Consider the following 13,189-nt stretch of genomic DNA (forward strand, 5'->3'; position numbering starts at 1 on the left):
GGTAGCTAATGTCTTCATAGAAGTTTCAGCTGCATCCATCAGCAAGTGATAATGTTTAGCTCCTGCTTCTGATTTTGTCCTATTAAACAATCATTATTAAATTATACTCATCTAAAACTAGCCTAGCCTGTTCCTAACCCTTTAATAATCATCACTTCACTTAAACATGGGAGTATATTCCTGTAACACTAATTTTCAGATGGGCTTGCATCAAAATTTGGCAGCATCATGTCTGTGTCTCCATTTTTAGTTTATTTTGCTCAAACAATAAGTAGCTAAGTGAGAAAAGTAGGATGGGCATATTGTTGGAGCATTATGAACAGCTAATATACCATTATAAATGGTATATTAATACTTCAGTATTCAGTTTCAGTAAAGCTGAACGATTTTAATTAAGATGGGATAAATACTAGTTTCAAAATAGATATTTAACAAATAGAAATTGTTAACACAAGATGTAATGTTAGTCCCAAAATGGAATGGCTTTATAGAAATACAGTGGTACCTCTACCTAAGAACGCCTCTACTTTTCTAGATAAGAACCGGATGTTCAAGATTTTTTTGCCTCTTCTTAAGAACTATTTTCTACTTAAGAGCCCAAGCCCGGAAAAATTTCCCAGGAAATTTGAGAATGGCACGAAGGCCCTGCCAGTTTCCTGCTGGGTTTCTCTCTCTGGCACAGTGTATGGGGGGGCAGCCTCGCGCCGGGTGTATGAGAGGCGCTTACTCCTTGCCGCCTCAGAGTCCTTCTTTTTTTTAAAGCCTTAAAGTTTTGGATTTTTTTTGATTCCCCTCACCTCGCCTTCTTTTGGCAGCCACTGTCCTCCTCCTCTTCTTCCTCCTTCTCCTCGCACCCAAATTCTGAGCTTTTATTTCTTTTCTAATGAATTTGCACGCATTATTTGCTTTTACATTTATTCCTATGGGAAAAATAGCTTCTACTTACAAACCTTTCTACTTAATAACCTGGTCACGGAACAAATTAAGTTCTTAAGTAAAGGTACCACTCTATAAGGTTATAAATGATTTTTAACACAGCAATTAGAATTTAGTTCTATGGTATACAGGTAACCTTTTAACAATCACAATTGGGTTCAGTATCTTGGTGGCTAAGTGGCATAGTCACCAAGTTGAAAATCATATGACCATTACTGTCCTTACAATTTAATTCAGCTTTCCTGTTTTCCCACACACTCATCCTTCGGAATGCTTATCCCAGTGTTGGAATAATTGGCAAGAAGAAAATTAATGTTTCTATGTTCATTCGAGAGTAAGAGATTACAAGTGAGTAAGTATCAGGATGGATTTGATTTAAATCAAGTCGATTTAAATCACAATTTAAATCACTAATAGAAAGGCTTGATTTAAATCAACTCAATTTAAATCATAATTTTTAAAGAGCAACTGTCATCTCTGTTCCTTAGCAGCTCCTCCTCTGATCCATTGTTGACTCGCCAATAGTCACATTCACTTTAATGGTGATGGCTGGGGCAGTGCCAGTGAAATGCTACCGGTTCGGCCTGGTCTGGGTATACTGGTGGTAGCAGCAGCTGCCGATGGTTCAGAGAACTGGTAGCGGTGGCAACACAATGCTCCGCACACCTACCCGGACGTCACCATTTTTTAAACCCACTGCGCATGCACAAAGCCTTCTGCACATGCGCAGAGGGTGGGAAGTATTATGAATAAATAACAATGGGTGTTTGCAAAGCAATCGTGCACACGGAAATCATGCATGCAAATCATGCACAGGTAAGTAGATTTTACCGCTGGTTTCTTCCCAAAACGTGTGGCAATATGTCAGTGAAGATTATCTACGTAGAATTGTCTGAAAGTTGAGTCAAGGCAACTCATAATAGATAAGGATAGACGCACTATACATGTAGCAAACTGAGAAGCCCTTCCCTTATTTATTTTATGTATTTATTTATTAGATTTGTATGTCACCCCTCTCTGTAGACTCGGAGCGGCTACCAACAATAATAAAACAGCGTATGACAAATCTAATATTTAAAATAACTAAAAACCCTCATTAAAACCAAGCATACACACAAACATACCATGCATAAATTGTATAGGCCTAGGGGGAAAGGAGTATCTCAATTCCCCCATGCCTGACGACAGAGGTGGGTTTTAAGGAGCTTACGAAAGGCGAGGAGAGTGGGGGCAATTCTGATATCTGGGGAAAGCTGGTTCCAGAGGGTCGGGGCTGCCACAAAGAAGGCTCTTATACTTTCAGGTCTACCTTGTAAAGTAGTTTTAAAACGTAACTATATAATTTCTGGTATGAGAGCTAATCAGGCAGCAGGAAAGTGCTTCAAATAAATTGAACTTACCTATGAGGTTTCTCCTTGCCTGCTTCAGCATTTTCTTGTCTGAAGCATGAAAGGACAATATACAAATGAATAAATAACAATGCCCATGATACATTTAATTTTGTATTTCATCTGGGATAAGAGAGCGGATAATATGTGGTATCCTTTCTTTGCTAATGAAAATACTAGGATTGTACACAGAAATGAAAAAGAATGCTTTGTAAAATTATTTGTTGTGAGTGAAAATTCATTCCTGGAAGAATTAAATAAACTATACTGGAAGGCAATGGTTCCTGGAAGTGTTCTATACATGTGCATATAGATCTGGACAACCTGGGAATACCTTTGACACAGCCTGTAAAACCTTTGGAAAATGCAACTGATTTAATGTTTCAAGGAGATACATTTCATTCCTGCCAACATGTTTTGTTGAAATATTTATTTATTTATAACTTTTGTACAGAACAAAGCAATGTTTTGCTTTTAAACTGATAGCTGCTAATATTTAACATTATGTGAATACAATATTTAATATTTTGTCCTTAATGAAGTTTGATTTTCTGGTAAATATAAAAAAATTGAAAGCATTATAAGTGGAAGATAAAATAGCCTTCACTAGTAAAATTTCATGGGTTAGGCACAGTGGTTTTTCAGAATAAAAACCCACCTGAAAGTACTTTTTAAATACAGAAATAAATTATGATAGCATTCAAAGGTTATCCAACTGCCTTTTTGGAGTATATTTCTGTAAATAATGGCACAAGAAAGGAAATTATTGATTGGGTTAAGGGGGGGGGGGAAACCCCAAATGTAGATGCCCTTTCATCTGTGAAAGGGAAAAAGACAGCATTTACACCAGCACTTAGAATTTACTCATAGAATCCTGAGCAAATAGGTAGAACTGTATTGTCAAATAAATGGAGAAATTTAACTCTGTTTCTTTGGAATGATTAAATCTAGACTGCAAAGCTTTGTGCTGTGTGCATTTGTTGCCATGTGGTTGCACTGATGTAATATTACGATAGACAAACAATATGTCACATTATCTCTTCTGTTTTGTTTGTCTTTCATCATGTTGTCTAACATTCCAGATCTCTGTGAGGAAAGTTGATGAATAGGGCTATAAGCATAGGTATTTGAGAGATAGTCTGTGTCCCTGCCCAGTTGCTTACTAAAACAAAGAGAAGTATTCTGAGGATAAATGCTCTCTCTGCCATAAACCAGACAAGGTAACAAATTTGGAAACCTGGGGTATGGCTCTTTATTTTAAAGTATATATCATCTAAGACTTTTATTTTTCAAATTTGCCAACTTTAAGAGGTATGGATTGATTCCTAGAACTCCCTTGATTTTAAGGTCCAGGTTCTTTATTGCATCAGACAGTCTACTGCACATCATTTGGCTTCTTAGCCAATTACATGATGCAAAAATCTATTTACAAAAGTGCACATATATTCATATCCCAAACCAATGTCACTTCAGGCCTCCAAACACGATCTCTCAAACCAACCCACTTCATGGGTTTGTTGTTGTGGGGAAAAGAGGAGGAGGGGGAGGAAGATGTATTGGATAAATTTGCCGCCTTGAGTTTGTAAAAATAATAAAAGATAGGATACAAATCAATAAATAAATACCTTGCATATTTATGTCCAACTATCCATCTATATTTTACTCTCTGGTCAGCGTTGAACCATCTAGTAATCTTGCGTGTGTGTATGTGTGTAAATACTGTTTTAAATATCTCAAAGATATTTTGTGAGATTTTAAAAAGTTTTTTCAGGACTTGTAGATGCCACTTGGCAGTGTTGCAACATCACGTGTATGAGTTGCAGCATAGTCAACACTTGATGTAAATGGTAGAACCTAAGAAAGCACATTACACTGTTTTCTAAATTATTTTTTCCCTCTTTATAGTAACAGGTAGTTAGTTGCCTGCCAAGCACTTACTAACTTTTGGTGTTGGGATGGGATAAAACAGGAAAGTGGGAGAGAAATATCAAAGTTAATAATAACTTGTGTATGAACACGGCAGGATGTTCAGATGGGAAACTTGTTTGCCATGGAGTGCACCGTTTTTCTTTTAACATGTAGGTAGAAAGTGGAAAGTTACTATTTAGTTTTGGTGCCAGACTCTTGAATAGAAGCCATTACTTGCGGTATGTTTATAGGCCACAGTGTATTTGCTAGTTTATATCTTGCTTGCTAAATTGGCAAATGTTTATTTTTACTGGTAAACATAGTGGAGATTAGTCCTGAGTGGTTTCTTTCACAACAAAATTGGGTTTGTTGAGCTTATTAAACAGGGCTCCTTTTATATGTGAGCTGCACATTGAAATTGTGGATGCTTTTGCTCGGGTGTGATGTGTTGTTGGCCCAGTTTGCTTCAATTATATTTTGGACATAATGAAGGAAGAAAAATGACACTATTTCATATTTGAAATAAGGCTGCAGTATATGGCGTTGGCCTTTGCACCAGAATATGTTCTGTTTGGTTTTTTAGCTTATTAGGTTATATGAATTGAACTGGTTGTGACACTCATAAATGTTGTAGCCTCCCAGTCATCTATCTGTGAATTGGGAAAGGAGGAAGAACTAAGGAATGTAGGTTGAGAAAACCCAACCTACAGTTAAAAATCCCATTTGGTTAAGAATGTAAAAAATGTCCTTAAGTAAGTCTATTACCTCTTGGCATAGCTGGGATGCTGTTAGGGATGTTATGATGCTGTTATTTAGTCACTGAATCCGGGTGAGTAATCTAGAACGTGTGTCTCCAGAAGCCTTCTAGAACCCATCTTAACACTGCCAAAATGGGCTGCTGAAAATCAGAAAACTGATTTTCAGCTATTTTAAAAATGGAATAAGGCAGTTACAGTACATTGTGCTTAAAAAGTAACTGTATGACCAGTCCTTGCACTTACAACGGCTGCAGATTGCCATGGACAAATGATTGACATTCAGTAGCTTTGCCAATGGTGGGCATTTATGATCAATCGATATCACACCGTTACGTGATCGTCTTCTGCACATTTCATGGCTGGCTTCTGACAAGAAAAATAAAAAAGAGCCAGTAGAGAAATTGTGTTTTTGTGGCATATCGCTTTAATGGCTGCAGTAGAAGTGGAGTTGTAAGTCTGTCATGGTCATGAAGTTAACACTTTAGTGACAGAGTTACCAGTAACAATTGTGGTCATTAAACAAGGACCATCAGTAATAGATTGTTTCGATTTGAAATTAATATACTATTTATTAAAATGTATTTATAATTACAATCTCTACTATTTTCCCCACAATAGATGTATTTTAGAAACCAAATGTTAGCAAATTACAGATAATCTTCAACATACAACCACAATTGAGCTCAAAATTTCTGCTGCTAAGCAAGACAAGTTGTTAAATGAGTTTTGCCCCATTTTATGAGCTGTCTTGTTAAAGATGTTAAGTGAATCACTGCAGTTGAGTTAATAACACAGCTGTTAAGTGAATCTGGCTTCCCCAGCGACTTTGCTTGGCAGAAGGTTGCATAAAGTGTTCACATGACCCTGAGACAAAGCATCCCTCATAATTTTACCAGTGGCCAAGCATCCAATTTTTTTTAATAGTCTTTCTTTTCCAATGTTAAAAAAATACAAATACAAACAAGACAAATAAAAATAAATAAAATAAAAAATAATAAAACAAGCATCCAAATTTTGATCACGTGACCATGTAACATATAAGTACAATAAATTGTCATAAGTCATTTCTTTCAGTGCTGTTATAACTTTGAACGATCACTAAATGATTGGTTGTAAGTTGAGAAGTACCTTAATAAATTTGTTTTAAAAAGCATAATTAGCATATAACTATTATTTTTAAAGACTGATAAATGTAAAAACATTTTTTTAAAAACCCTTAATGAAGATGCCCTTTTAATGTTCCTGTTTTTGTTCCATTCATTCACCTTTGCTTTTTCTCTAGGTGAAGCTGCACTACGAGGAGAACCCAGGATGCAGTCTCTCCCCATATCTGCTGCTGCTGCGACCAACCATAGGACTGGGCCACCTCCAATCAGTCCTTGCAAAAGGAGGTTCAGTATGGACCAAGGAGAGGATGATCTAGACTGTGAAAGGGAACACCTACCTAAAATGGGTCGATTATTCAATCCTCATCTGTAAGTTTCCAGTTTATCTTTTTTTCATTTCTGTTGCTGTCATTAAACCCGTCAATGCTGTTACTATTTAGAAAGCAATGTACTGAAGTTTGTTCAAATTTTACTTTCATTTTTTATTTTTGTTTGAAAAGTGACAATCCAGCAATGAATCACTTTGTTTAGTTGCACAGACCTGAAATATAGTTGCCTTTCAAAATTGAGGTTGCGCATTATGTTGTACTCAGATAAGTCGGAAACATTCAGTTTCATTGTGTTGGATGATAATGAATGAGGACACAAAAATGTTGACATGAGCTTTTAGTGAACTGCAGCAGTGATCTAACACTGTGGTTCTTTCATTGAATTTTACTTTAAACGTTAGTCAGAAGAGTGCTGTGTTTTTCTGATGCAGTTTTACAATTGTTTTTAGTTCTGGCTTACAGGCCAGGTTGAAAACCAAAAACTTCGAAATACTGTGATAACTCATCTTACGAACTTAATTGGTTCTGGGAGGAGGTTCGTAAGGCGAAAAGTTCGTAAGGTGAAACAATGTTTCCCATAGGAAACAATGTAAAACCGATTAATGCGTGCAAGCAAAAAAAAATCGCAAAAACGGCGCTCTGTGGGCGCCGCTGCCCGGCTGTCACTTTTTGAAACAGCCGGGCGCTTCTCAGAGTTCTCCTGAACGCCGAACCCGAAAAGTTCGGCAAAAGTCTGGGTTCAGGAGGCCGCCAAGAAGCGCCGCCGCCCGGCTGTCACCTTCTGAAACAGCTGGGGGGCTTCTCGGCGTACTCCTGAACGCCGAACCCAGAAGTTTGGCAAAAGTTCGGGTTCGGCGTTTGGGTTTGGGAGAACGCCGAGAAGCGCCGCCGCCCAGCTGTCACCTTGCCAGAAGAGCCATGGAGCTGTCGGCTGGTCGGGAGGCTCAAGCGGAGGTGGGAAATCCCAATAGGGAATTCCAGGGGCGGAGCTTTGACGTCACGGAGACGTCCTTCCTGGAGTCATTGCATCATTCAATAAAGCATAAATTCTGTCCACTCCTTTCATCCACAGCATTAGTTCTACTTATTCCTGCTGCTGCAAAATGCTTAGCTGTGTTTTAAAATACTATTACTGTGTTTGCTCCCGTGATCCCATATGTGCTAAGTCTTACCACTTCGAGGGAAGAAAAAAATGTGCGGGTGTTTGCGTGCACATGCGTATACAGACACAGGCCAGGAAACTTAAGAACAGCTGCTGGGCAAGCTGTACACTAACAGCTGGTTTCATAAAGATAGTTTGATGCATGCTTTCATTCTCCACATGCCAGCAGATTTTTGTACTGTTTTCTTGAAAAGAAAAAGATGATTTTCCTTCCTGGGCACAGAACTGCGATTGGCCTGAAGAAGCAGCTGAGAAGATTCCTTTCATTCCTTACTAGAGGAAGTGATTGGAGTACTTCAGCCAAGCCTGCTTGATAGCTATGTGCTTTCCTGGCTGCCTCGGCCTGACAAACACTCTGCATTCCTTACATTCCACTCAGCTTGGGGATTGTTGTGTTCAGTCATAAGATGTAGACCGAGTATTTCTCTTTAAATAAATCGCAGAAGCCTTAGTCAGAAGACTGCAGACTTCAGACTGCAGGCTTGGAATGCGTGACTAATAAAAGCTTCAGTATTTCAGAAAAAGACAAACTCACAGACAGTGAAAAGTGCCCCCTCTCCTTTCCTGTTTTATATAAAATCAGTTAATTGCTTAAAATTGTTGCTCGATCTATGATCTTAATGTTTCTTTCAACTGCTACCTCATTTTATATAGGAAAATTTACATGCAGTTGCATTCTTGTAGAATTTGATGACTTTGAAATCAATAAAAGTATAAAAATAACTTTAAAAAGGTCCAATGCCCTTCATGGCATCGGACCAGAATATCTCCGAGACCGCCTTCTGCCGCACGAATCCCAGCGACCGATTAGGTCCCACAGAGTGGGCCTTCTCCGGGTCCCATCAACTAAACAATGTCGGTTGGCGGGCCCCAGGGGAAGAGCCTTCTCTGTGGCGGCCCCGACTCTCTGGAACCAGCTCCCCCCAGAGATTAGAACTGCCCCTACCCTCCTCGCCTTTTGCAAACTCCTTAAAACCCACCGTTGTCGTCAGGCATGGGGGAACTGAGATATCTCCCCTGGGCCTATACAATTTATGTATGGTATGCTTGTGTGTTTAATAATGGTTTTTTAAAATATTTTATATTGTAAATTATTAGATTTGTTATAAACTGTTTTTTATTGTGTTGTGAGCCGCCCCGAGTCTACGGAAATGGGTGGCATACAAATCTAATAAATAAATAAATAAATAAATAAGTTGTTGTTGTTGTTATTTATTTATTTATTAGATTTGTATGCCGCCCCTCTCCGGAGACTCAGCGGTTCACAACAAAAACAACAATGTGACAAATCCAATATATTAAAAGACATCTAAAAACCCATTATTAAAACCATGCAACATAATCATACCATACATAAACAATATAAACCCAGGGTATTTTAATTTCCCCGTGCCTGACGACATAGGTGGGTCTTCAATAGCTTACAAAAGGCAAGGAGTGTGGGGACAGTTCCGATCTCTGGGGGGAGTTGATTCCAGAGGGCCAGGGCTGCCACAGAGAAGGTTCTTCCCCTGGGGCCCGCCAGACGACATTGTTTAGTCGACGGGACCCGGAGAAGGTATGCAGAATGTGTCATTTTAATACACATACATGGAATTTGATAAGCTAAAATCACACGGTATTTTGAAGTTTATTTATATTTGAAGCCATGAAATTGAATTCCACTCAAAGTGATATGAATCTCATTTTCATGAATATTTTATTAATATTCAGATTTACACGCACACACACAAAATCAAGTTTTATAGCACTTGCAGAAGTGGTTGTAGTGTTATTACTTGTATCTTTTTCTACGGCTTTTGGCAGAGTTGTTTTAAACATAGGAAGGGAGGCAAAAAATTGAGACCAGGTCAAAAAAATGTAACAGTATTATGCTTGGCAACACCGATACACGTTGGCTATGATAATATTTTTATGTTCTTTGTGTTACATTTGTAGGAAATGGAGAAAAGCTATGCTGGCATGATTTAACAGCATTGCAAATTACAGATGAATTGGAGAGCATTATTTTTGTTTGACCCCATTATAGGAAATCTTACATAGGACAAATTAGTTATTATTGCTGATAATGTTACCTTGTTTGGATAATGAAACATCTACAAGTAAACAAACAAGCTCAGAGAGCACCAAGGACCCCACAAGTTATTTATTGTTTATTTTCTAATATCTTTAGCTGAATATTTCATATTGAATTGATTAAAAATGCCTCGGAGTTCAATTTGCAAAAGTCATGGGAATAGGAAGAGTAAGCTGTTTGCTTTCTTGCATGTATTATCTTATTTGATGCAGACAATTCTCATTGTCTGCTTACTTTTTTTCTTGAAGGAGACAAAGTAAAATGTTCACTTTAAACCCACAATTTTGTCCTAAAGCAGTTCTTTTTTGAAGACTCATTTTTATTGCTCCTCAAATAACTTTTCACCACTGTTCTTGATTCAGTCTGCAAACCTGCATTGTAGTATTTTGGGGTGCTGAATCATGCCTGTAAGTACAATGCTACCGGTATAACTTTATCTGAATGAAATTTCCTTCCCCTCTTAATAATCTAAATCCTGGGGGCAGCCAGTGAAGTAGAAAGGTGGGGGAATCAAGGGTATACAAAATTATCCATGTCTTCATCCAATATTTCAGCTATTTTAAGATGTAGGTTTGACCATAAGATTTATGACTTTGAAAAGGAATGGAATATTTTTGCATAATCTAAAATCAACATTGGCATTTGACTGTATTAGGCATATTTGGGATCAGACTATCCTATGGTATTCAGGCAACTCTCTAATATGTAGTTCAATATTTATCCTTTAATATCAGCTACATTAATTTATGATAATTGATTATTAATTTGTTTAGCTCTTAATGCAAGTTTGTCACCCTAAAGTGATAAGAGTAGCTGACAGTTTTGTTGTGACCACTGAATGAAAACACGCTGGCCTTGTTTAGGTCCCTCGTTTTGTTTCCAATGGAAAGAATAATCAGGGATTTTCCAAATAATGACCACACATACATATGGCATATTGGATGTCAATACTCCAAATCCTTAGCAACTATTGATAGATCTGAAGGGCACCAGATCAGGGAATACTGTAAACTTCTGTTTATTTTCATTTGTTGTATAGCCTACTATCTATCCCCTCTACAACAAGGCAAGCTGAAAAACATTAATGATCTTTCTAAAGTATAAGAGCTTTCAGGCTGAAGAGGAATTAATTATTATGCTAATGGATGTATTCCTTGAATTATGACAATTTATTTATTTATTTAATTATTTGGACTTGTATGCTGCCTCTCTCCGTGGATTCGGGGCAGCCCACAACATATACCAAAATACATAACAATAGTTTGTCCAATTAATATACTAAAACAATTCTTAGATTTCTAATTTAAAAATCATGTTAACAACATTTTGTTGGACAGGGGAAGGTCTAATGTCTCCAGGCTTGATGACAAAGATGTGTTTTTAGACTCTTGGAAGCCAAGGAGGGTGGGGGCAGTGCGAAACTCCAGGGGGACCTGATTCCAAAGGGCCGGGGCCCCCACAGAGAAGGCTCTTCCCCTAGGTCTCGCCAGCCGACATTGTTTGATCGACAGGACCCTAAGGAGACTGGGATTCGTACGGCAGAAGGCAGTCTTGGAGATAGTCTGTTCCTATGCCATGTAGGGCTTTATAGGTCACAACCAACACTTTGAATTGTGTCCAGAAACCAATCGTCAGCCAGTGCAGTCCGCGGAGTGATGACGAAATATGGGCATGCCTTGAAAGGCCCATAACCGCTCGCGCCGTTGCATTTTGGACAATTTGAAGTTTCTGAACACTCTTCAAAGGTAGCCCCATATAGAGAGCATTGCAATAGTCGAAACTCGAGGTGATAAGAGCATGAGTGACCGTGAGCAAAGACTCCCTATCCAAATAGGGCCGCAACTGATGCACCATGAGAACCTGGGAAACCGCCCCCCTCACCACAGCCAAAAGATGGTGGTCTAAAGACAGCAATTCACTTAGCAACAGTTCAAAGTTATGATATAACCGCCCCACAAAAGCTTTTACAACCTGGTCCCAAAGTTACATATGTTGCAGTACCATGACCTTACAAGTGACCACAGGGATGATGCAACATTCCCCCTGCCTATTTCCCCCCCTCCTGCCCCACCAGGTACCTAAAGGCCCTGGGCCTGCAATGAGTCCTTCATTGTTTCAAAGACACTGGGCCAGTAATGAGTCCTTCAACTATACCATTGTCTTCTGCCATGTAAGGATTTGTACAGCTGTGTCTTATTCCCAACTGTCTCAACCAACACTGAAAACTTGTTGACATAAATTCAGTACCTCTATCAATTTGCTACTGATACACCTATTGTTTATACTTTCTTTCTACAATTCTTACCCATTGTTTAAATTGCTGTAGCACCTCTGTTTTACTCAGGGTTTCATATGCTTCTCCATATTGAGATCCTCTTTCCCTCTAGGCCTTTACAATTCTATGCATGGTATGTATGTATGTATGTTTGGTTTTTATATTAATGGGTTTTTAATCATTTTTAATATTAGATTACTATTGTACACTGTTTTATTGTTGCTGTTAGCCGCTCCGAGTCTCCGGAGAGGGGCGGCATACAAATCAAATCAAATCAAATCAAATAAATAAATAAATAAATAAATAAATAAATAATTTAAAAAAAAAATACTCCGTTACCAATCATTCGCTTAGCTTCCAAAGATCTCCAGAGCTGAAGATGTCAGGGTAGGAAAAAACATGCTAGGCCACAAAGGCAGAAAAATGGCCATCTTTTTTCCAAGTGCTTGTGAAGCTATTTCCTTCCATTGCTAATCCTTAACCTTCCCTTCCCCTTCACCATTAGTTCCGCCACTCTTATCTCTGGAGATCTTTAAAAGGTAAGTGAGCTAAAGATGATAGCGGTTGTTGCAAAGAAGGCCCAAGAGCTGTGGGGACCCCAAGGCGTGGGAACGCAGCATGGGATACCTCAGTGAGTGGAGGAAGGCCTTGGTTGGCTGGTGGCAGGCAGTCTTGTTCTTTCACTACCCTCTCTCCCAGTGGTCTTCCTCATCCTTGAGGTACGCAGTATGCACTTAACAAGCTGTGCATTCAATTAACAAATAGGCTTGAGAGGAGCAGGGATGGGGTTTTTTTTCCCACTTAACATGATACACTCCTGGGTTACAACCATAATGGACAGACTCTATTAATGGTGGTAACATGAGATCTACCTGAAAAACCTAATAACACTTACTGATTTTATTTAACCTGCTCTCCAGTATCCATAATAAAACTTTGAGGTCCTATTAAACTTTTTCATTTTTTGAAGTAGTGTATTCTTCCTTTTGTTTGATAGTTACGGTATGTCCTGTGCAAATGTTTATCAAGTGAAAAATAAAAAACCCATACCAACCCCCCTTTTAATTGGAGAATATCTTTGCAGTTGTTTACAACTGGTCCAGTTTATTTTAGGTTGAAAGTATCTGGATGTTGCTGTGCCAGTGGAATGCTAATTATGTGTTGTCCCTGAAAGTTTAAACTGAAGTTCCAGGCCTGACTTATATTGTATGCATTTTTCATTTGTTAGATCAGAGGTATTTTCTCCATTT

General features: G+C 38.4%; 1 protein-coding gene across 13 annotated transcripts in view; it reads left to right on the top strand.

Moving 5' to 3' along the window:
- Positions 1 to 13,189, top strand: part of VGLL4 (vestigial like family member 4) — a 134,814-nt gene that overhangs the window by 63,028 nt on the left and 58,597 nt on the right. For all 13 annotated transcript variants that reach the window (XM_070738599.1, XM_070738593.1, XM_070738588.1 and 10 more), the window contains one exon: positions 6,273 to 6,465. In XM_070738599.1, coding sequence (XP_070594700.1) covers positions 6,273 to 6,465 — 193 coding nt within the window. The remainder of the gene's footprint in view (positions 1 to 6,272; positions 6,466 to 13,189) is intronic.

The sequence above is a fragment of the Erythrolamprus reginae genome, chromosome 2, assembly GCF_031021105.1.
Source record: "Erythrolamprus reginae isolate rEryReg1 chromosome 2, rEryReg1.hap1, whole genome shotgun sequence".
Classification (NCBI taxonomy): domain Eukaryota; kingdom Metazoa; phylum Chordata; class Lepidosauria; order Squamata; family Dipsadidae; genus Erythrolamprus; species Erythrolamprus reginae.